At 45.4% G+C, this 23,467-nt stretch overlaps 1 protein-coding gene across 1 annotated transcript in view; it reads right to left on the reverse strand.

Annotated features, from left to right (window-relative positions):
- The window catches only part of LOC137377295 (myeloperoxidase-like), a 167,879-nt gene that overhangs the window by 60,641 nt on the left and 83,771 nt on the right, over positions 1-23,467 (reverse strand). Inside the window, exon 2 of the mRNA XM_068046856.1 lies at positions 2,909-2,999. Within this exon, the coding sequence (XP_067902957.1) occupies positions 2,909-2,999 (91 nt within the window). The remainder of the gene's footprint in view (positions 1-2,908; positions 3,000-23,467) is intronic.

Raw genomic sequence — 23,467 nt, forward strand, 5'->3', positions numbered from 1 at the left:
CATAATTGTCAGCCTTCTGTGAAAGATAACTTCCAAGATACTGGAAGTGTTCCACATTTTCCAGGCATTCATCATGAAACCTAATCAATGGGTTGGGACATGTGCATTTGGAGTTTGCTGATAGAGGACTTTGGTCTTCTGAATGTTCAGTGTAAGTCCCATCCTCTCATATGCCTCAGTAAAGACGTCGATGATTCTCTGAAGATCCGCTTCTGACACAACACTTACTGCAGCACCATCAGTGTATTGGAGCTCAATGATTGAAGTTGGGCTGGTCTTAGTTTTTGATTGGAGTTATCTGAGATTAAATAGTTTACCTTCCGTTTGATAAATAAGCTGCACTCCTGCAGGGAGCTTGTCTCTAATCCGACGGAGTGTGGCAGCTAGAAAGATCGAGAAAAGAGTTGGGGCGATGACACAACCTTGTTTAATTCCTGTCTTAACCTCAAAGGAGTCTGTAATGGATCCGTTGCTAAGGATCACCGCTCTCATTTCATCATGAAGCAGGTGAACGATGGTGATGAAGTTTGGAGGACATCCATACTTCAACAAGTCTTCTCAAGTGCCTCACGATTTCCAGAGTCGAAGGCCTTTGTCAAGTCAAAAAATGCTATGTAGACATTTTTCTTGTAGTTGGTGAGCCATGAAAATCATGTCAGCCATGCCTCTTGATAGCCTAAGCTCACATTGAGATTCGGGAGAGCAGCTCTTCAGCAAGTGTAATGAGTTGGTTCAGAAGGCTTCTTGTAATAATCTTTCCTACAATGGAGAGCAGGGAGATGGCTCTGTAATTTCCATAATTGGATTTGTCCCCTTTCTTGAAGATCGTCACAATCATGGCATCCTTGAGATCATTCGGGATTTCCTCTTCATTCCAGATCTGTAGGATGAGGTGTGGAGCTGCAAAGTTAGTTCTTCTCCACTGTGCTTAAAGATTTCAGTGGGATTCCATCATCTCCTGGCACTTTGTTGCCTTTCACTTGTATGATGGCTTTCATCACCTCCATAGGCATTGGTGGAGTTCCGAGCTCGTCTCCAACTGGGTGTTGTGGGATGGAGTTGAAAACATTCTCGTCAACAATGGATTCTTGATTGAAAAGGTTTTCAAAATGCCCCCTCCAACAGGTGTTGACAAATTCCCTTTCCTTGATCAGATCTCCCCCATCCATAGGCCTCAAAGGAGGTGGTTCTTGAGTACTTGGGCCATAAATGGTCTTTGCGGCAGTGACAAAGTCATGGATACTATTCATGTCAACGAATTGAATTTCCTTTGCCTTCTTACTACCGCCCTTATATCATCCTTCATTATCAAAGCTACTCCTCCTTTTCCATCCTGCCTGTCTTTTCGCAATGTTGTGGACTCTGGAATATTTATTTCCCAATCTTGGTCACTTTGTAACCATGTCTCTGTAAAGGTGATTATATCAAATACATTTATCTCTATTTGTGCCGCTATTTCATCCATCTTGTTACAAATACTTCGTGCATTCAGATAAAGAGCCTTTAATTTTATTTTTTACCATTATTCTTTGCATGAACCTTGTTCACTGATGTACTCTTAACGTTAAACTCTCTGTCCCTTCCTGTCCCACTCTGCTCGTTTTTATCCAAATCGCTACACTGCTCTATTGGCTCACTTTGCTCTTTAGATTTCTAAATCTCCCTTCACCTGACCCCTCCCCCACTCTTTTAGTTTAATGCCCTATCCATAGCCTTAGTTATGTTAGTCGCCAGGACACTGATCCCACCCCGGTTTAAGTGGAACCAATCCCAAGAAAACAGCTCCCTCTTTCCCCAGTACTGGTGTCAGTGCCTCATGAATCAAAACCTCTTCCTCTCACACCAATCTTTGAGCCACGCATTTAATTCTCTAACCTGCTTGACCCTATCCCAATTGACACATGGCTCAGGTAGCAATCCAGAGGTTCTGCATTTTAATTTGGGCCCGAACTCCTCAAATTCAATCAGAAGAACATCATTCCTAGTTCTACCTATGTCATTGGTTCCTACATGGAGCATGACAAATGGATCCTCCCCCTCCCACTCCAAGTTCATCTCCAGCCATGAGATGTCCTTAACCCTGGCACTGGGCAGGCAACACAACTTTTGGAAATCTGGTCATATCTGCCCAGAACCGTATCTATTCCCCTGACGATCCTGTCCCCTATCACATTCTTTTTCACTCCCCTAATAGAATGATGCCATGGTCAATGTGCCATCCACCCTGCTGTCCTTGTTTTCATCCAGAAAGGTAGCAAGTACCTTGTACATTTTGGTCAAAGTCAAGGACTGAAATTCCTCCATCGCTGCATGCTGGATCCCCATATACCCGCCTGACCTGCAGTCACACCCTCTGGTTCCTGACCATTGACTAACTCTAAAGCTCTACTTAACCTAAGGGGTGTGACCGCCTCCTGGAACAAAGTGCCCAGGTAACTCTCTCCCTCCCTGATGCCCCACAATGTCTGCAGCTCAGACACCAGCTGAAGAACTCTGAGCCTAAGTTCCTTGAGCTGCAGGCACTTACCGTAGATTTGTCTATCCGCGATCGCAATGCTCTCCACAAACTCCCACATGCTGCAGGTACAGCACACCACCTGCCCTGTCATGTCTATCTAATCCTATTTATTTATTTAATTCGTTGATTAATTACTAATTTAGGAAAGTAAAATAATAGCAAGTTACAGTCTCTTAGCTTGGAGACAAGCTTAGAAAGAAAAGAAAACACTCACCAGCTACTAGCAGTAAAACAAAAAGAATAAAAAGCTGCACCTCCTTCCCCTTCTGCACCGAATTCCCACTTGCACCAAATTCCCGACACTAGCGCTCTGTTTACAAAGCACTCCTTTTATGAAAATTCTGTGCCGTAACTCTGCACACTCGATGCATGGATTGCAGAAATGTTTACCTGTTACCGTGGGATGTATTTCTGCTGATGTAAAAGTGGAGCTCAGGCAACTAAGCAGGAGCAACAGCTGGGGGATTCCTATGTTCAATGCCTACATGTGAAAAAGTAACAGTTAGAAACAATGGCATCGTCATTTCACTGAATATAAGCCTAGAAATGACAATGAATAAATTAGCAGAGACATTTTTAAAATAGATGGGTTCCAGTATCTAAAATTATGGACAGAGAAGAACCCTATAAACATGTGAACCATTTGTACAGTGATATACCAAACAATAATAGCTAGACTATTTTTTGGCAAGCCTCTTAGTCTATCTGTTATAGTGATCTCAAAAAAAATAAATAAAATAAACATGTAATAAACACTTTAGGCATAACATTATTGAACCAATTGATTTAATTGTAGTCAGACATAACTTTATGTGACAGATCACAAGCTTGAACAAAGGATGAGTGACCTTTGATCTGAAAGCAACCCTTTTGCATCCAACTTTCCCAACTGAGCATCAGTTCCACATTAAAACGCCCTGATTAAGCAAGAAGTCATCCTTCACCTTTTCCCTCCCAGTGAGTAGGATTTCAAATCTCAAATCACCCCACACTGAGGTGGATTTTAGTTGTCAAACTGTTCCTTCTCACTGAGCAAATTTGCAACTCCCATGTCCCCTAATGCAGGGGTTCTCAACCTTTTTTTGCTTGTGAAGCAAGGCTGGCATTTATTGCCCATCTCTAATTGTCCTTGAGAAGGTGGCGGTGAGCTGCCATTAATTGACCTCCAACAACACAACCATCTTCCTTTGTGCTAGGTATGACACCAGCCACAGAAGAATTTTCCCTCTGATGCTCAATGAGTTCAATTTTTCCAGGGCTCCTTGAAGCAAAACTTGTTCAATTGCTGCCTTGATGTCAAGGGCAGTCACTCTCTCCTCACCTCTGGAATTCAGCTCTTTTGTCCATGTTTGGGCCAAGACTGTAATGAGCTCTGGAGTTGAGTGACCTAGCAGATCCCAAACTGAGCATCAATGATCAGGTTATTGCTGAGTAATTTCTGCTTGAAAGCACTGTCAATGACACCTTCCATCACTTTGCTGATGGTCGCGAGTAGACTGACGGGTGGTAATTAGCCAGATTGGATTTGTTCTACTTTTTGCGGACAGCGAAAATTCTTCACAATGTCGGCTAGATGCCAGTGTTGTAGCTATAATGGAACAACTTGGCTTGGGGCACGTCTAGTCCTGGAGCACAAGTCTACAGCCAGGATGTTATTAGGGCCCATTGTCTTTGCTGTATCTAGTGCTCAGTTATTTCTTGATATCACGTGGAGTGAATCAAATTGGATGAAGACAGGCATCTGTGATGGTGAGGACATCAGGAGGAGGCTGAGATGGATCATCAACTTACCAATTTTGGCTGGTAATAGTTGCAAATGCTTCAGCGTTGTCTTTTGCAATGATGTATTAGACTCCGCCATCATTGAGGATGGGGATATTTGTGGAGCCTCTTCCTCCTGTTAGTTGTTTAATTGTCCACAACCATTTATGACTGGGTGTGGCAGGACTGCAGAGCTTTGATTTGATCTGGTGGGCATGCAGTCCTGTGTTGTAGCTTCCTCATGTTGGCACATCATTTTTAGGTACACCTGGTGCTACTCCTGAAATGGTCTTCCATGAACGAGGGTTGATACCCTGGCTTGATAATAATGGTAGGATGAGGGATATGCCAAGCCATGAGGTTACAGATTGTGGTGGAATATGGTTTTGCTGCTGTTGATGGCTCACAGCGCCTCATGGAGGTCCAGTTTTGAGCTGCTAGATCTGTTCTGAATCTATACCATTTAGCATGGTTGTAGTGCCACACAACAGAATGGAGGGTGTTCTCAGTGTAAAGACTGGACCTCATCTCCACAAAGACTGTGTGGCGGTCACTCCAACAATAACAACAGTTTGTATTTATATCGCGTCTTTAACATAATAAAATGTCCCAAGATGCTACACAGATGTGTTGTAAAGCAAAACTTGACAATGAGCCACTTAAGGTTGTCACAAAAACATGCTTTCTGTTGAATGATGATTTTTAATCCACTGGATGGAAACCGGAATTGAAGTTTAAAAAACAGAGACTAAAGAGGACTTGATGCTTGCAGCTAAAGATAGCTACCCCAATTTGCATCACTGTATCCTCCACATTCCAATCCATTGAGATGAAGACACCATGTCTGCAAAGACCCATCAAAGACAATGACCTGGGGAATCTGAGTGAACCACATATCCTGTTACCATTAATAATGCATCAAGGCAATCACCTGAGGTAGTCAACTGGCAGAGACGAACCACTAAACCTAATGGGCAGTACAGTGGCACAGTGGTTAGCACCGCAGACTCACAGCTCTAGCGACCCGGGTTCAATTCTGGGTACTGCCTGTGTGGAGTTTGCAAGTTCTCCCTGTGTTTGTGTGGGTTTCCGCCGGGTCCTCCGGTTTCCTCCCACATGCCAAAGACTTGCAGGTTGATAGGTAAATTGGCCATTAGCAATTATCCCTAGTATAGGTAGGCGGTAGGGGAAAATAGAGGGACAGGTGGGGATGTGGTAGGAATATGGAATTAGTGTAGGATTAGTATAAATGGGGGGTTGATGGTTGGCACAGACTCGGTGGGCTGAAGGGCCTGTTTCAGTGCTGTATCTCTAAAAAAAATGGGACTCTAGCTGTGAGAAAGGGATTCCTAGGCATGGACTAATTAAGTTGCAAAGGGAAATACACTAATAATGGCCATGCTTGAATCACTGGGTGATGGTCATGTGACAGGCCCACCCTTCATGTGCTTTCGCTTCTGTTTTCTCTGCTCTGCAGTAAGGAGACAAGCAGCTAGATCCTGATGAGAGAAGATCCAAGTAGGGTCCTTTCTCGCTCTCTCTCTCTCCAACCCACCTTGCAAGTTTCCGAACCCTGTTTACTGACTGTGACCACCCAGGGACACCCCTGCTGCAGACAGAGACTCCTGAAGAAAATCAACCCTGCACAGCTGTCTCCAGGAGAACAGCCAAATCAGTTGTCCACATCTGCAAATCAGATGCCTCAGGACCACCAAATTCAGCCTGAAGCCAGCTGAGTCACCAATCTCCACAGACTGTATACCCCTTTTATTTCTCTGGACTCTAATTTGACCAAACTATCCTTCCTCACCCTGTAACTTATTTGTGTGCATGTATGAACTTCAAGTGTGTGTGTGAAAGTCAGAGCATATTTTTATTATTTTACTTAGATCGATTTAAGCATAATAAAGCTAACCTCTTTCTTTGTTAAACTCAAGAAAACATGTCTGATTTGTTCTTTTTATGATCACAGCATGTAAACAGTTAAAGTATATCCTTTTCAAAAAGGAAGTAAACCTGTTGAGGTCACCTGATCGTAACAAGGTGATATTAGGGCAATGGCCAAAAGCTTGGCCAAAGACAAAGGCTTAAAGGATTGTCATAAAGGAGGAAAGAGAGATAGAGAGGTGGAGAGGTTTAGGGAGGGAATTCCAGAGCTCAGGGACTGGTAGCTGAGGATATGGCCACCAGTAATGAAGCGATTAAAATCAGGGATGTTCAAGAGGCCAGAAATAGAAGAGCACAGATATCCTGAAGGGTTGTGGGGCTGCAGGAGATTACAGACATAGGGAGGGGCGAGACCATGAAGGGATTTGAAAACAAGGATGAGAATTTTAAAGTTGAGGCATTGCTTTTGACTGAGAGCCAATGTAGGCCATTGAGTACAGGGGTTATGGGTAAACGGGACTTTGTGCAAGTTAGGACATGCGCAGCAGAGCTTTGAATGACCTCCAGGTTTACTGAAGTTAGCATTTGGGAGGCTGGCCAGGTGTTCAGCAGCAAATGAGCTGAGGCGGGTGGAGTCGAGTGATGTTATGGAGGTGGAAATAGATAGTCTTAGCGATGGTGCAGATATAAGGTCAGAAGCTCATCTCAGGGTCAAATATGACACCAAGGTTGTGAACAGTCTGGTTCAGCTTTCGACTGTTGTCAGGGAGAGGGATGGAGTCGGTGTATAGGGAACGGAGTTTGTAGTGGAGACCGAAGACAGTGGGCTGGATTTTACATTTCTGCGGACTGCAGGTCGCGGAGCCGTCATGATATTAAACGCGGCAGCTCATTTAAATGGCCAGGGCGGACCACCCCCCCCCACAACCGATGACATGGAGGGGGTGGGTGGTCAGTCCTCGGCAATGGCTTTAGGTGCCATTTTAAAGGGCTTCGAGCCCTACATTTCAATTTACATATTTAAAGGAATAGTGATTTAAAATAGATTTTAAAAAATTAAATAATTATTTCTAAACCCTCTTCTACCCCCCCATAACCATATAATTCATTCCTTGCCCTCTCCCCCCACCAAAATACTTACCTTGTGCACCTGAACTTCACCCCCAAAAGTTCATAAACTATGCTCTTTACCCCTTCACACCATCCCCTACACCAATCGGATGAGTTTGACCCCGCTCTCCCCCTACCCCTGCACTGAAATACTTACCTGCTCCCCGCCCCCATGCAGTGTCCTGTATTGGATCCCCGGAACGGTATCCGAAGGTGCGCAAGTGCTGGTCACCGGCACCAATATTGCTCCAGAATGGTCGGCGGGAGTGGGTAAGTAAGTAACTCATTTATTTCAATACAATAAAATATTAAAATTTTGCTCCTGTCGCCAAGTGGCGGGCGGGGGGGAGGGGAGGGGACGCCATGAGATCTCATTGCCACCGGCAATATCGAGCTAGGCCTTCCCAGCATCGAGACCCGTGGCTGTCCTCTCCCGGAGGCATTTTCCGGCCCCCACTACAACCCCTAACGTCGAGGGTGGTGGGGGGGGGGGGCTGAAAAATTCTGCCCAATGACTTTGGTCTTCCCAATGTTTAATTGGAGGAAATTTCTGCTCATCCAGTACTCGATGTCACAGGAAAATATAGGAAACCTCGGAAAATTTACAACACAGAAGGAGGCCATTTAGTACATCATGTCCGTGCCAGCTGGAAAAGAGCTATCCATCCTAAAACCGCCTTCCAGCTCTTGGTCTATAGCCCTGTGGCTTACAGCACCTTGAGTGCATATCGAAGCTTTTTAAATGCGATGAGGCTTTCTGCCTCTACTACCCTTTCAGGCAACCTAGACACCAAATCCCATTCACCCATCATGCCTGTGCACGCTGACCTACATTGGTTCCCGGTTAAAAAACACCTTGATTTTAAAATTCTCATCCTTGTTTTCAAATCCCTGCTTGGTCTTGCCCCTCCCTATCTCTGTAATGTGCTCTAGCTCCACAACCCTCTGAAATGTCTGTGCTCCTCCAATTCTAGCCTCTTGAGCATTCCCAACTTTAATCACTCCACCATTGGCAGCCATGTCTTCAGTTGACAAGGCTCTAAATTCTGGAATTCCTGCCTTAAACCTCTCTGCCTCTCTTCTCTTCTTTAACATGCTCCTTAAAACCGACCTCTTTGACCAAACATCTGTCCTAATATCACCTTATGTGGCTCCACGTCAAACCTTGCCTGAAAATGCTCCCACAAAGTGCCTTGGGACATCCTACTACAACAAAGGTGCTACACTTATACAAGCTGCTGCCAATTTTCATATAACCTCATCAACAGATCCTTCTATTCCTTTCTGCCTCATGTGTTTATACAGCTTCCTCTTAAATGAATCTATGATAGTCCTCTACTCCTTGTGGTAGTGAGTTCCACATTCTCACTACTCTCTGAGTAAAGACATTTGCCTGAATTTCCTATTGATTTATAAGTGATTATCTTATATTTATGGCCCCTTGTTCTGGTCTCTCGCACAAGTGGAAATACCTTCTCTACATCTACCCTTTCGAACTATTTCATAAAGGCCTTGAGCGGGTTGAATTTTGTGAGGCCAGCAGAAGCAGGAGTGGAGGTGTGGGAGGCCGAAACATCGGGATGGACGGTCTCATCTGGAAACTCAACGTTGTGATGTTGGTTCTGGATTTTGTCAGCGGTGGGAAAACTCCAAGTTGTCATCACTGCCCTAACGTGATGGAAATGAAATTTAAATTGGTGAACAGCTCATTTTAATACATCAACGTTGAAGTGATTGCAGTTCTACGGGGGGTGGGGGGGGGGCGGGTTTGAACATAGTCAACAGCGTGTGGGATCACCTGCTTTCTGATCCCTGGCCATTTAAAGGTGGTAGCACCGAGGCAAGGTCTCAGTGATGCTGCAGGAAGACAGTCACGGGGAGCAGAAGATAAAGGAAGATTGGGAGCGAGGCCATTGTCAGCCTGCAGTGCTGGGCACGCTGCAGGGATGGGAATAGTATCAGTGCCAGGGTCTGATGGGTATAGTATCAAGTGCCTGGGTTGGGTGGTCAAAGTATCAGGTGACAGAGCCGGGTGACCATTGTATTGGGTGTTAGGGTCTGGTGGGCTATATCTCGGGTGCTAGGGTCAGGGGGCACAGTACTGGGTGCTGGTCTCTCTGTAAGGTGAGCACTGAGGGGAGTAGCAAAGGGAAAGGTGCCAAGGCAAGTTCATCTCTGCGAGGACAGTGCTCTGGAGGGCAACTAGTCAGCTGGCATGGATCACATACACCCAGTCTTTCTGGACCCCCATGCCGTGCAGCAGCAGCTCAGATGGGGGGAGGGCCAGGATGCAGCAGTGTCCTCGAGGTGAGTGGCAGCAGCCAGCCACATCCACGAAGGGCCTACCTGTGCCAGACAATGTACTGGGCTCTTCTCAGCATCCTCCAAATGTCTGAGCGGCAATGTCAGCAAAGACTGCGGCTCTCCAGGGAGGCTGTCACTGACTTATGCAACATGCTTCAGGATGAGTTGCAACCTATGGACTTTGGTGGACACCCAATGCCTCTGGCCCTGAAGATCACTGTGACACTCAAAATTTACACATCTGGCTCTTTCCAGGGATTTACCGGGGCCATGTATGGGATTTCCCAGACTGCAGCCCACCAGTGCATCAAAGAGGTGACCAATGCCATGTTCAAGAGGGCCGGCGACTATGTGCATTACCAGACCGACAATAACAGTCAGGCCAAGAGGGCCGTTGGATTTGGCGCCATTGCTGGATTCCCCCAGGTGCAAGATGAGATCGACTGCACACATGTGGCCATCAAGGCTGCTATGGACCAGGCAGCTGCCTTCATCAACAGGAAGGACTTCCATACAATCTGTGACCACTGAAAGCGTTTCATGTAGGTGTGTATCTGCTTCCTGGGAAGCAGCCGTGACGCCTACATACTTCGACAGTCCCAGGTGCGACAGCGTTTCAGGCCTCCTGCTCGCCGTCAGGGATGGATTCTCAGGGGCAAGGGCTACTCATTGAAGACATGGCTACTGACGCCTGTGAGGAACTCTCACAATCAGCGGAGGAGAGGTATAACACTTGCCACAGCTCCACCCAAGCGACCATTGAGCAGACCATTGGCCTGCTGACGACAGGAGTCCAATGCCTCGATCAATCCAGTGGAGCCCTGCAAAATGCCCCAGCGAGGGTCTCGTGTATTGTGGTGGTCTGCTGTTCTCTGCACGATCTGACACTGCAGAGGGGGAAGGCTTTTCATGAAGAAGTTATCTCAGGCCAAGGGGCAGCCTGATCAGCAGCCTGCCTCCATCCTAGCTGCTGATTGCCAGTCCTCAAACGAATAGGAGGATGTGGAGGAGGCTACTGAGTAGGCAGCACTGGATCTTGAACCCTTGCACCAGAGGCCAGGCATTGAGTGACATGCAAAGAAGGCCAGAGACAATATCATACAAACCTGCTTCCTGCCACCATGATGGCTTCTCAATAAAGACTCACCTCACTGTATTCCACCTGTCACCTCCTTCCTATCTTGATTCAGTTCCTAGTGCCCTGCTTTACCACACGCTCTGGCACATTTGAGACACTTAACAAATGTGCCTGTGATACACTGACAGCCCAATAGGGGAGCAAGGGTGAAGGCAGTTCTCACAATTCAGGCATCAAAGAATGAGCATTTCACAACTATGAATGTGAACTCTATGACAAAAGCGCAGCAAACAATATAAAGGCCAAATCCCCAAGTGCATCTAAGGACTCTTCTTTATACACTCATGACTGCTTCTACAAGGTGTGACTCCTGCGCTAGCAGCTAGGATGGAGACATGCTGCTGATCAGGCTACTCCTTGGCAATGGGATGACTTGGGAAGATGTCTTCTGGCTGCACGGGGCCTGGAAGGCCCCGACTGCCTTTGGGTTTCCTGCACAGGTGCAGGACTCTCCTCAGCCGTCATGGCAACTGGAGCTGGGCTGATTGGCAGAGGGGCTGAGGAGCTGGTGTCAAAACTCAGCGCGCCCTGTGGGAAGTCCCAGATGTGGAAGTCGGCCTCTCCTTCTCCCTTTCAAGGCTCACTTGAACTTCCCTGCTGACCAGAGGGGAACAAGGACCTGGAGAAGAATCCAGGTGCCTCGTCCTTCTCTCATCTTGCCACTGCTGCGTTGAGCTCATGGCAAGGTGATGACGTGCAGGTCTGCATATATCTGTGGGATCTGGCTCTCCATGAGGGTTGCCAACCTCTCGATGGAAGAAGCAATATACTCACATGCCTGAGACATGGCAGCACTCATGGCATGGATGGATTCCTCCAACACCCGCTCATGGCTGTGCATTGCCTCTGGCAGTTCCGCCAGATGTTGCCTTACCTCTCTCTGCAACTACAGCATTCCCTGTGCTGTGGACACCAGAGGTTCATCATCAGCCTGGCACTCAGCATGGGCCTGGCCACCCACAGTCATCCAACTATCAAGGCCTCGGCTGTCACAACCTCCGTCAGCTGCTTGGATCAGCTGCTTGGTGCTTCCACCAGCTTGTAACCCTGAATCTAAACCCGAACACATACCCATCGACATGAAAGTATTTGTGCGGTGGAGGGTGCAGGAGAATGATGTGACGCTGCATCCTCTGACTGCTCCTCCTCCTCAGAGGTTGACGGCTGTCCCCCGTCACAGCGTCAGTGCTAGCCTCCTGTGAACGATGACCTGCATGAGAGAACACAAATGTTTGTGGGTTAGGTTATGCAGATCTCCTCATGCCAACCATTCATGATGTGGCTCTCCAGACGCATGGTGGAGGTCACATGAACACAATACTCACTCTCTTGTCTGGAGACTCCTGTCTCACCATCCACTATTAAACGGCCACCCTGGGCCCTCGCTAGCTCCAGTACCTCCTCCTTAGCCGACAACAGAGGCTGAAGATCTGGGATGCCTCCGTCACTCCATGAGGTCTCCCTCGGGTTATGGGTCTGTTTGTTCTGCAAGTAGAAAGAGGGACATAGGAATTGCAACAGGACAGTTATGCTAGTGGCAGCCCCTCATCCCCTGCTGAGGTTTCCTACATGGCTCCTCCCCACGTCCACTCTCTGAGGACATAATGGGGCTGAGCTGTGAAAGAAGGTGACCTGTCGCCGAGATGCAGCCATGCATCTGCCAGGATGTGGTGATGCCTAACCCCCTTGCCAGTGCCTTTGTGGTCACTCCCTCCCCCTGTTGCGCTCCCTCCCGTGTAGCCACATGTAAGCCCCAAAGAGGAGACAGGCATGGAGGACTCACCTTGGCGGAGTGAAGGAGGTCATTGACTCTCTTGCGACACTGGCCCCAGTTCCGTGGAGTGACCCCACAGCTGCTTACTCCTCTGTGATCTCCATTCCGGCTTGCTTCGTCAGGCAGAAGATCTCTTCTTGCCATCCCTTGGAAAGAGGACCTCCTGTCTTTCCCTTGCAGCCTGGAGGAGAATCTCCAGGGAGGCATCACTAAACTATGGGGCTACCCGGTGTCGTGCCTCTGACATGGTGCCAGGTCGCTCCAGCTCCATCCAACATTTGTTAGTCCTTGTGCAGGAGGGTCCTGGTGTTCCAGCAGTACTTCAGCTTCACTGCCTCACTGAAAGGCAGCAATACAAACAGGGCTGGCAGTGCTTTAAATATGGTGCAAGCACCTGCGTTGGAGTCATCTGATACCACAATCACCACCTTGGAGCAAGTCCCCATTGTGTAATTGGAGGAGCCCTGTAACTCCATTACAGTAAGTGGCTGCCTCCCCTGCATGATCACAGTTGGCCATCCACACGCATCACACACGGTGACGGCACCCGCTTCTGGATCCACTGCCAGGACCCGCGACAGGGTCACAAAATTCAGTCCATCAGGTCACTGATGTTGGACAAGAAGTCTGACAATGTAGCAATAGTGGAGGAGTTGAGAGAGGTGGTGGTGAGGTTGAACTGGGTGTCATCAGTGTACATACGAAAACTATTGCTGTGTTTATGAATAATGACACTGAAGGGGAGCGTATAGATGAGAAATAGGATGGGGGACAAGGATAGATCCTTAGGGGACACCAGAGGTAACAATGCGGTAATTCCTATCATAATCGCAGTCTTGAAGGAGGATGGGGCTTTGAAAGAGAATAGAGAAAAGTTGATGATATTGAAGAATGGGTCTGCCAAGACAGAGTTGGGTGGGATGATTGCAGAAGTAGGTGGTAGGTTTCATCGACGTGATTGTGTGCCCGAGTCTGAAGATGAGATGAGGAAAATCTGCAGTGAAGCCATGCTGAGGATGATCAAGGGAGCAGGTGGTATACTTCATGGATGAGATGGAGCGAGACCGAGCAGACCTGCAAGGAGACAGGCACCGGCGAGCGGGAGTTCCAGCAGCTTAAAAGAGGCATCCTCTCACAAGGACAGCGAGAGAGTTCCACGACTGACGTCACAGTTCAGAAAGTGACGCATTGCAAGGGGAGGCAGCTGATTGGTGAGTAGGAACAGGTAAGTATTTCTACCCTTTTTTACTGCTTTCAATAGCCGAAGTAAAAGTAAAGGTAGGAAATTTAGATTGTAGTAGGTAGTATTTGGAGTAGAATAAGGTCCCTAGCGTAATTAGTACTCTAAATTAAAGGGAGTAACTAAGGAGCTTAATCTAAGGCTAACTCATGACAGGAGAGCTCAGCCCCGTGGCATGGTCCTCCTGCGCTATGTGGGAAATCAGGGACACTTCCAGTGTCCTTGGCAACCATGTGTGCAGGAGATGTGTCCAGCTGCAGCTACTAGTTGACCACATTGCACAGCTGGAACTGCAGATGGACTCACTGTGGAGCATCTGTGATCGCACGTTTAGTGAGGTGGTCACCTCACTGTAGAGGCAGAAAAGGGATGGGTGACCACCAGGAGGAGTAGTAGGCACAGGCAGGTAGTGCAGGGGTCCCCTGTGGCCATCTCTCTCTCAAACAGATATACTGCTTTGGATACTGTTGGGGGGGATGGCCTCCCAGGGGAAAGCAGCAACAGCCAAGTTCGGAGCACCATGGATGGCTCTGCTGCACAGGAGGGGGTGAAAAAGAGTGGGAGAGCCATTCTGATACGGGATTCAATCGTAAGGGGAACAGACAGGCATTTCTGTGACTGCAAACAAGACTCCAGGATGGTATGTTGCTTCCCTGGTGCTAGGGTCAAGGATGTCTCAGAGCAGCTGCAGGACATTCTGAAGGGAGAGGGTGAACAGTCAGAGGTTGTGGTATACATTGGTACCAACGACATAGGTAGAAAGAGGGATGAGGTCCTGCAACAAGAATTTAGGGAGCTAGGTAGCAAATTAAAAAGCAGGACCTCAAAGGTTGTAATCTCTGGATTACTCCCAGTGCCACATGCAAATGAGTATAGTAATAGGAGGATAGAGCAGACGGCTGAGGAAGTGGTGCAGGAGGGAAGGCTTTAGTTTCTTGGATCACTGGGTTTGTTTCCGGCAAAGGTGGGACCTGTACAAGTTGGATGGGTTGCACCTGAACTGGAACGGGACCAACATCCAGGCTGGAAGTTTTGCTAGTGCTGTTGTGGGGGGAGGGCAGTTTAAACTAATTTGGCAGGGGATGGGATACAGAGTGGAGTTACTGTAGGGGGTGATGCTCAGTCAAATATAGGAGAGAAAATGAGTCTGCCTGGAAGGCAGAGCAAATAAAGACTTGTTCAGGCACAAGTGAAAAATGCAAGGCTAGATTGCATCTATTTTAATGCAAGGAGTCTTACTAGTAAAGAAGATGAATTGAGGGCATTGATTAGCACATGGCATTATGATATTATTGCTATCACAAAGACATGGTTGAGGGAGGGGCAGGACTGGAAGCTCAATATTCCAGGGTATAGAATCTTCAGGCATGACAGGGGAGGGGGTAAAAGAGGAGGTGGCATTGCACTGTTGATCAATTACTGCAGTAAGGAGGGATGATATCTTAGAAGGTTCCTCAAATGAAGCCATATGGGTAGATCTTAAAAACAAAAAGGGGGCAATCACTTGGCTGGGAATGTACTACAGGCCGCCAAACAGTCAGGGAGAGCTAGAGGAGCAGATATGTATGAAAATCTCAGACAGGTGTAAAAATAATAAGGTAATAATAGTAGGGGATTTCAACTTCCCCAATATCAACTGGGATAGTCTTAGTGCAAAAGGCTTAAAGGGGGCGGAATTCTTAAAACACATACAGGAGAGCTTTTTGAGCCAGTATGTCGATATTCCTAGAAGAGAAGGGGCGGTACTGGGTCTAATCCTAGGGAATGAAGCCGGACAAGTGGTAGAAGTGTCAGTGGGGGACCATAACTCTGTAAGATTTAAGGTAGTTATGGAAAAGGACAAAGATGGACCGAAAATAAAGGTACTGAATTAGGGGAAGGCTGATTTTAAGATGATAAAACAGGATCTGACCAAAGTGGACTGGGAGCAGCTATTTGTAGGAAAGTCAATATCAGATCAGTGGGAGTCATTCAAAGAGGAAATAGTGAGAGTTCAAAGCCAACATGTACCCATTAAGGTGAAGGGTAGGACCAACAAGTCCAGGGAACCCTGGATGTCAAAGGATATAGAGGATTGGATCAGTAAAAAAAAGGAGGCTTATTGCAGATTCAGAGCACTGAAAGCAGTGGAGGCATTAGAGGAGTATAGAATGTGTAGTGGGGGGGGACTTAAAAAAGTAATTAGGAGAGCAAAGAGGGGACATGAAAAAACACTGGCGGGCAAGAGAAAGGAAAATCCTAAGGCGTTTTATAAGTATATTAAGGGCAAGAGGATAACCAGGGAAAGAGTAGGGCCCTTTAGGGACCAAAGTGGCAATCTGTGTGTGGAACCGGAGGACGTAGGTGAGGTTTTAAATGATTACTTTTCATCTGTGTTCACTATGGAGAAGGAAGATGTAGGTGTAGAGATCAGGGAGGGGGATTGTGATATACTTGAACATATTAGCATTGAAAGGGAGGAAGTATTAGCTGTTTTAGCTGGCTTAAAAGTGGATAAATCCCCAGGCCCAGATGAGATGAATCCCAGGCTGTTATGTGAGGCAAGGGAAGAGATTGCAGGGGCTCTGACACAAATTTTCAAATCCTTTCTGGCCACAGGAGAGGTACCAGAGGATTGGAGGACAGCAAATGTGGTACCATTATTTAAGAAGGGTAGCAGGGATAAACCAGGTAATTACAGGCCGGTGAGTTTAACATCATTGGTAGGGAAACTATTGGAAAAAATTCTGAGGGACAGGATTAATCTCCACTTGGCGAGGCAGGGATTAATCAGGGATAGTCAGCATGGCTTTGTCAGGGGGAGATCGTGTCTGACTAACTTGATTGAATTTTTTGAGGCAGTGACGAAATGTGTGGATGAGGGTAAAGCAGTTGATGTAGTCTATATGGACTTCAGTAAGGCTTTTGATAAGGTCCCGCATGGGAGATTGGTTAAGAAGGTAAGAGCCCATGGGACCCAAGGCAATTTGGCAAATTGGATCCAAAATTGGCTTAGTGGCAAGAAGCAGAGGGTAATGATCGAAGGTTGTTTTTCCGAGTGGAAGCCTGCGACCAGTAGTGTACCGCTGGGACCCTTGCTGTTTGCAGTGTACATTAATGATTTAGACGTGAATATAGGACGTATGATCAGTAAGTTTTCAGATGACACGAAAATTGGTGGTGTCGTAAATAGTGAGGAGGAAAGCCTTAGATTACAGGACGATATAGATGGGCTGGTAAGATGGGCGGAGCTGTGGCAAATAGAATTTAATCCTGAGAAGTGTGAGGTGATGCATTTTGGGAGGACTAACAAGGCAAGGGAATATACAATGGATGGTAGGACCCTAGGAAGTACAGAGGGTCAGAGGGACCTTGGTGTACTTGTCCATAGATCACGGAACGCAGCAGCACAGGTAGATAAGGTGGTTAGGAAGGCATATGGGATACTTGCCTTTATCAGCCGAGGCATAGAATATAAGAGCAGGGAGGTTATGATGGAGCTGTATATAGGCCACAGCTGGAGTACTGTGTACTGTTCTGGCATCACACTACAGGAAGGATGTGATTGCACTGGAGAGGGTGCAGAGGAGATTCACCAGGATGTTGCCTGGGCTGGAGCATTTCAACTATGAAGAGAGACTGAAAAGGCTAGGGTTGTTTTCCTTAGAGCAGAGAAGGCTGAGGGGAGATATGATTGAGGTATACAAAATTATGAGGGGCACTGATAGGGTAGATAGAAAGAAACTTTTTCCCTTAGTGGAGGGTCAATAACCAAGGGGCATAGATTTAAGGTAAGGGGCAGGAGGTTTAGAGTGGATTTGAGGAAAAACATTTTCACCCAGTGGGTGGTTGGAATCTGGAACGCACTGCCTGAAGAGGTGGTACAGGCAGGAACCCTCACAACGTTTAAGAACTATTTGGATTAGAATAGATAGGTGCTTGATGGCTGGCACAGACACAATGGGCCGAAGGGCCTGTTTCTGTGCAGTATAACTCTATGACTCTATGTCTCGATAATGACAAGGGTGACTTGGAGAAAAACTGCAGAGAATGGGATGGGTGAAGGCTCAGTTGGGGGAGGGAAGCCCGGGACCTGAGGGCAATCAAATAAACCATCAGTGAAACAATTTGACCAAATGTGCTTGTATAGTTGTGTTGGAACTCTAATTTTGGACGATAGGTCGGATTGCCTGAGCTAGTTCCTTAATCATGATAAATTTAACTACTAAAAGGGGATTTTAGTTTCGATTACAGAAGTTATATCGGTGGAAAATGCAAGTAGATTGAATTACTGTGTTTAGAATGCTTGGAGTGTAACCAGGTATTGTTCAAAAAGTAGGGCAGAGGTTGTGAGAGTTGGTAGTACTCTGTGGAATGTTGCAATCCAATAATTAACTTGGTAATATGTTAGGGGAACCAGAAGTGCAGTATTACAGCATAGGTATGCGCAAAATGTTAGCTAGAAATTAGGAAAAGAGAACTGCAAAAAAACGAGGAAAGAAAGCTATTGTTGGGCTAAATGAAGATGTACTTGGCGACTGGAAAAAGCATGCTGAAAATAGAAATTGAACTGTTTTGATAGAGCAATTAAACTATTAGCTGATCAAAGAGGTTGTCTCTTTCTCCAGACATATGGGACATGGATACTAATAGGATACTAACAGCCCTGTTCTCAACCCAACATGTGACTGCAAAAGACAAGGTTGAAGTGTTTGCCAGCATCTTCAGCTTCAAATGTCAAGTAGATGATCCTACTTGGCCTCTGCTGAGGTCCCACTATCATAGATACCACTGTCCAGTCAATTTGGTTCAACCCACATAACATTAAGAAGTGGCTGGGCGTCCTGAGGGAAGAAAGGGGCAGATTGTACTCTGGATGGGATTTGTGAAGAGTGCAATATTACTTGTCCCTTGGTGTGTGATCTGCTGTTATGAGTCACAGGACTACAAGTAATATTCAAAATAAACGTAGGGTTATTTATAACAGAACTGGAACATACTTGCATAAAGAGTTACTGCACGAGTACATCTAAACATGTCTTACTATCTCGGGAACCACCCACAACTGCCTGGTCATGTATGACTTGACATCACAAGAACACAAGAAGTTGGAACAGGAGTAGACCATATGGCCCATCAAGCCTACTCCGGCTTCAACTCCACTCTCCTGCCCGCTTACCATATCCCTTGATACCCTGAGATCAAAAATCTGTCTATCCCAGTCTTAAATGTATTCAATGATGGAGCATCCACAAACCTGTGGGGTAGAGAATTTGAAATATTCACAACCCTTTGAGTGAAGTAATTTGTCCTCATCTCAGTCCTAAATGATCAGCCCCTTATACTGAGACTGTGCCCCCATGTTTTAGATTCCCCAAACAGCAGAAACAGCTCTCAGCGTCTACCCTAGCCAGCCCCTTCAGAATCTTGTATGTTTCTATGACATCGCCTCTTATTCTTCTAAACTTCCTCTGATGACCTAAACTTGCAGTCCTTAAGGTGGTCCAGTCCTAAGGTCATCCCACAACAAACAGTATGAGCCCTGATAACATTCTGGTTACAGGGTGCTGAAGACCTTTGCCCCAGAATTAGTTTCTGCACTAGAATTCCATAGAATTCAAGTAGAAAAAGGAGATAGTGAACCAGAAAAGGTGAGGGGAAGAGAAAGAGAAGACTATAGGAGGGATGGGGCAGAGAAACTCAAAAATGCAGATGGGAGAGAGAGTGGGAAAAAAACAGTAAAGGAGACAATGTGACCCTGAAAAAGACGGAGGAGAAAACCTAAAAAAGAGGAGAGAGAACCTGAAAAGGAAAGAGACCGTGAACCTGAAAAGTGGTGAGACAGGAAAAGGAATGTGAACGAGGCAATGACCGTCTTATTTAAGGTCCTTGGAGACTCATCAGTGGGAAAAACCTTCATGGTCACAGCTACCTCAATTATAACTTCAGTCAAAATGATCAAATTCATGGAATGTGCTAAGAAAGCATTGTACAGCATTAGTTGATACTCTTACCCCCACACCCATCCCTCAACTGCCACTAGAATCTTTATGCTGACAGTAATTGTTGTATTATCTCCTGAACTTTGTAAGTTGAGAGCAGACACATGTGAAAGAAAGGGTTAATGTCCTGTGAAATTTAGATAGTTAAAAATTAACAAGTAGAAATAATCAGGGTGAGTGTAGACACTGTGGACAGATACAGGTTGACTAGACATGCACTTCAGGACCATTGCTTTCCACACTTTCAGGCTCCGATTCCTACACTATTAACACACTCCTGTTAACCATAGACTCTGCACTACACCCACTCAGTCTTTGCCTCTGGAACCTCTGCAAATAAATGTACGTCAAAGTATTGACAAAAAATTCTGGAAGTGAAAAAAATGAACAGTGGAAAATATTGACCTAGATTTTATGAATTAGTGGGGATCAGCACATTTGCACACTTTTAGATCTGAATTCCCAATAGACAGTCCCATTGCCCAAAGCTCTCTGACATGAGTGCTAATCCATAAAATCTACCCATTGTGTCCTCTCCTATTACATCTTTCAAATAAAAAGGAGCTTAGCCAGAAGAAACAGAAAAGATATTAAACAGTAATTAGCAACAGGTAAAGTAGAATAAACAGAACATTGATATAAGCTGATAGAATCAATAAAAGGGAAATAGAACTAAAATAGGACGTCAGAATATGAATAGACAAGGCAGAAGTTAGAAAAAGAAGACAAATAAAGTAGGTCACCTCGTAGGAAACTTGATCAAAGTGGAAATTAAATAAAATGATGCAGAATCTGAGAAAAAAAATACAGAACTCAAGTGACAAGAAAAAAGAAGCTGAAGAGAAACAACTGAACATTCATATTTTTCAAAGTTGTGAAAAATATATGATTTTGAATATAAAGATGAGGAATTAGGATTTTTTAATTATTCATTCATGGGATGTGGGCGTCACTGGCTAGGCCAGCATTTATTGCTCATCCTCAATTGCCCTTGAGAAGGTGGTGGTGAGCTGCCTTCTTGAACCACTGCATTCCATGTGGGGTAGGTAGACCCACAGTGCTGTTCGGAAGGGAGTTCCAGGATATTGAAGGAACGAGGTTAATGTTCCAAGTCAGGACGGTGTTTGCCTTGGAGGGGAACTTAGAGCGACACCTGCTGACAGCATAGCCAAAAGCAATTATGAAGGAAATATTTATTATTTACAATGTAGGCACAGGGGGATATAGGTAATTATTCTTCTTTGGCCTCCTTATCTCGAGAGACAATGGATAAGTGCCTGGAGGTGGTCAGTGGTGTGTGGAGCAGCGCCTGGAGTGGCTATAAAGGCCAATTCTAGAGTGACAGGCTCTTCCACAGGTGCTGCAGAGAAATTTGTTTGTTGGGGCTGTTGCACAGTGGGCTCTCCCCTTGCACCTCTGTCTTTTTTCGTGCCAACTACTAAGTCTCTTCGACTCGCCACACTTTAGCCCCGTCTTTATGGCTGCCCGCCAGCTCTGGCGAACGCTGGCAACTGACTCCCACGACTTGTGATCAATGTCACAGGATTTCATGTCGCGTTTGCAGACGTCTTTAAAGCGGAGACATGGACGGCCGGTGGGTCTGATACCAGTGGCGAGCTCGCTGTACAATGTGTCTTTGGGGATCCCGCCATCTTCCATGCGGCTCACATGGCCAAGCCAACTCAAGCGCCGCTGACTCAGTAGTGTGTATAAGCTGGGGGTGTTGGCCGCCTCGAGGACTTCTGTGTTGGAGATATGGTCCTGCCACCTGATGCCAAGTATTCTCCGGAGGCAGCGAAGATGGATTGAATTGAGACGTCGCTCTTGGCTGACATACGTTGTCCAGGCCTCGCTGCCATAGAGCAAGGTACTGAGGTAATTATACAGCAAACAATATGAAGTAACACAGGAACGAACACCTTTTGCCAGAAGACTTGTCACATATTCTTTACAGGAAGGGATGTTGGAAAATTTGGGAGGTCGTTTATTAAAGTGTTTTTCATGAAGTTGATTGTGAATGTTCAAGAGAAACTTATTCCGAATTAAAGCAGTTTCCTTGAGCTATTCCAGCTCGTAGCAAGTGCAGGAAGCATGGCTGATTCGTCAAAAAAGTCACTTTATAGAACTAGCTCAGCAGATGATGTGTGCACTTTAACATAACGTCTTAATCTTAAATTACAGATAGAAGGGGAACAGTTACCAAACCCATCGCAATGCTAGAGATAGTTACTCATATAACGATAATAACTGAGATTATCTAGGAAGCAGCAGTGTGAGTCATTTGAGTACTGGACAGGTTAATGTGAATACTGTATTCCGGTGGCTGTAAGGGAGATCTTATTTAGGTGAGAAAGTCACTGACAGAGGAATGTCTAAAGAGTTGGATAATTCTGTAGAGTTAGGGTGAAAGGAGATGCTCAGTTGTCAAGTGAAGACCTGATAAATAATACAATTGATGATGCTTCATCCAGGAAAGGGGGTGAATGACCGTGGAAATCTAATGTCCACATAGTTAAAGTAATCGTTTAATAGCCCACAGTGTCGCTCATAGTCCCACTGAATTAGCTACTGGAGGAAATCATTCCTTTTTTAATTGCTAAGATCCCTAATAAAAAAGACTACCCAAAAATATCAAATGGAGTCAATAAGGTTACTGACAGTTTGCACAAAGAAACATCAAATGGTGTCCTGTTCAGTTTTTGATATCTAGATGACAGCTAAGAGTTAAATATTGCTTAACTAATGCTCTACTTAGTTTCTGACAATGACCAAGCTGCGGCTGAATGTTTTTAATTGAGTCGAGTTACATAGGACAATTCAACAAGCAAAGATGTATTTGAGAATTTTACAGGAACAGTAGGGTACTTTTTTTTATGATTGTCCATGATATGGAGTTAAACAGAAACGGTTTGAAGGCTACCTGGTTCTTCACCATATAAATTGCGAAGGACTACTTTGCCGAGCAGGTATTGCTTTCCTTGAAGTTGTATGTTACTGTTATGCTACATTAAGCTGAAATGAGCTGAAGCTGTGATATTGTAATTCCAAACTGAATTACGTTATGTTCGAATGGGTCCAGCAATTGCTGAGTTATTGTAATTCTGAAAATAAGTTATTGCTTTGTTTGTGACGATTATGTTATCAATTGTATTCTTCTTTACTATGTAGTTTAGTCTCAAAATTAATTATTAATAATGCATCAAATGGAGTCTTACTTTTAAGATGAACTAAGACTTATATAATGCTTTACTTAGTTCCTTTTGGGGGCTAAGTTGTGAGTGGATCTTTCTAGTTCGGTTCCTTTTTTTTGTAGGACAACTGAAAACATCAAATTAGAAATTGTGCATAAAAATTCTAAAGACAATCCTAAATGCTGATTCATCATTCTTACAATTTGGCAGCATTTTTAAAATGTTAATTTCCAACTACTTTATTCTCCATTTTTAAATTGCACTAACCAGTACCACTTGTACATTTAAAAAATAAACATTTATTTGTGAAAGTTTTACAGATATAAAATGGAAAAAAACAAGGAACAATCTATATAACAGACAGAATGACAAAATAAGATATAAAAATTCTAAGCAGATACCCACTATAATGGCAGAAACCTTTACAACGATGTTACAAATTCTTCAAACATTGAACTTACTGGGACGGTGAATGGGAGGGGGATACCCAGAGTCATCTAAGAATTCCGATCAGAAGTTCCAATAATGCTATATATCTGAAAAGATAGACTGAGCCACAGCAG

Source organism: Heterodontus francisci, chromosome 14 (genome assembly GCF_036365525.1).
Source record: "Heterodontus francisci isolate sHetFra1 chromosome 14, sHetFra1.hap1, whole genome shotgun sequence".
Lineage (NCBI taxonomy): Eukaryota > Metazoa > Chordata > Chondrichthyes > Heterodontiformes > Heterodontidae > Heterodontus > Heterodontus francisci.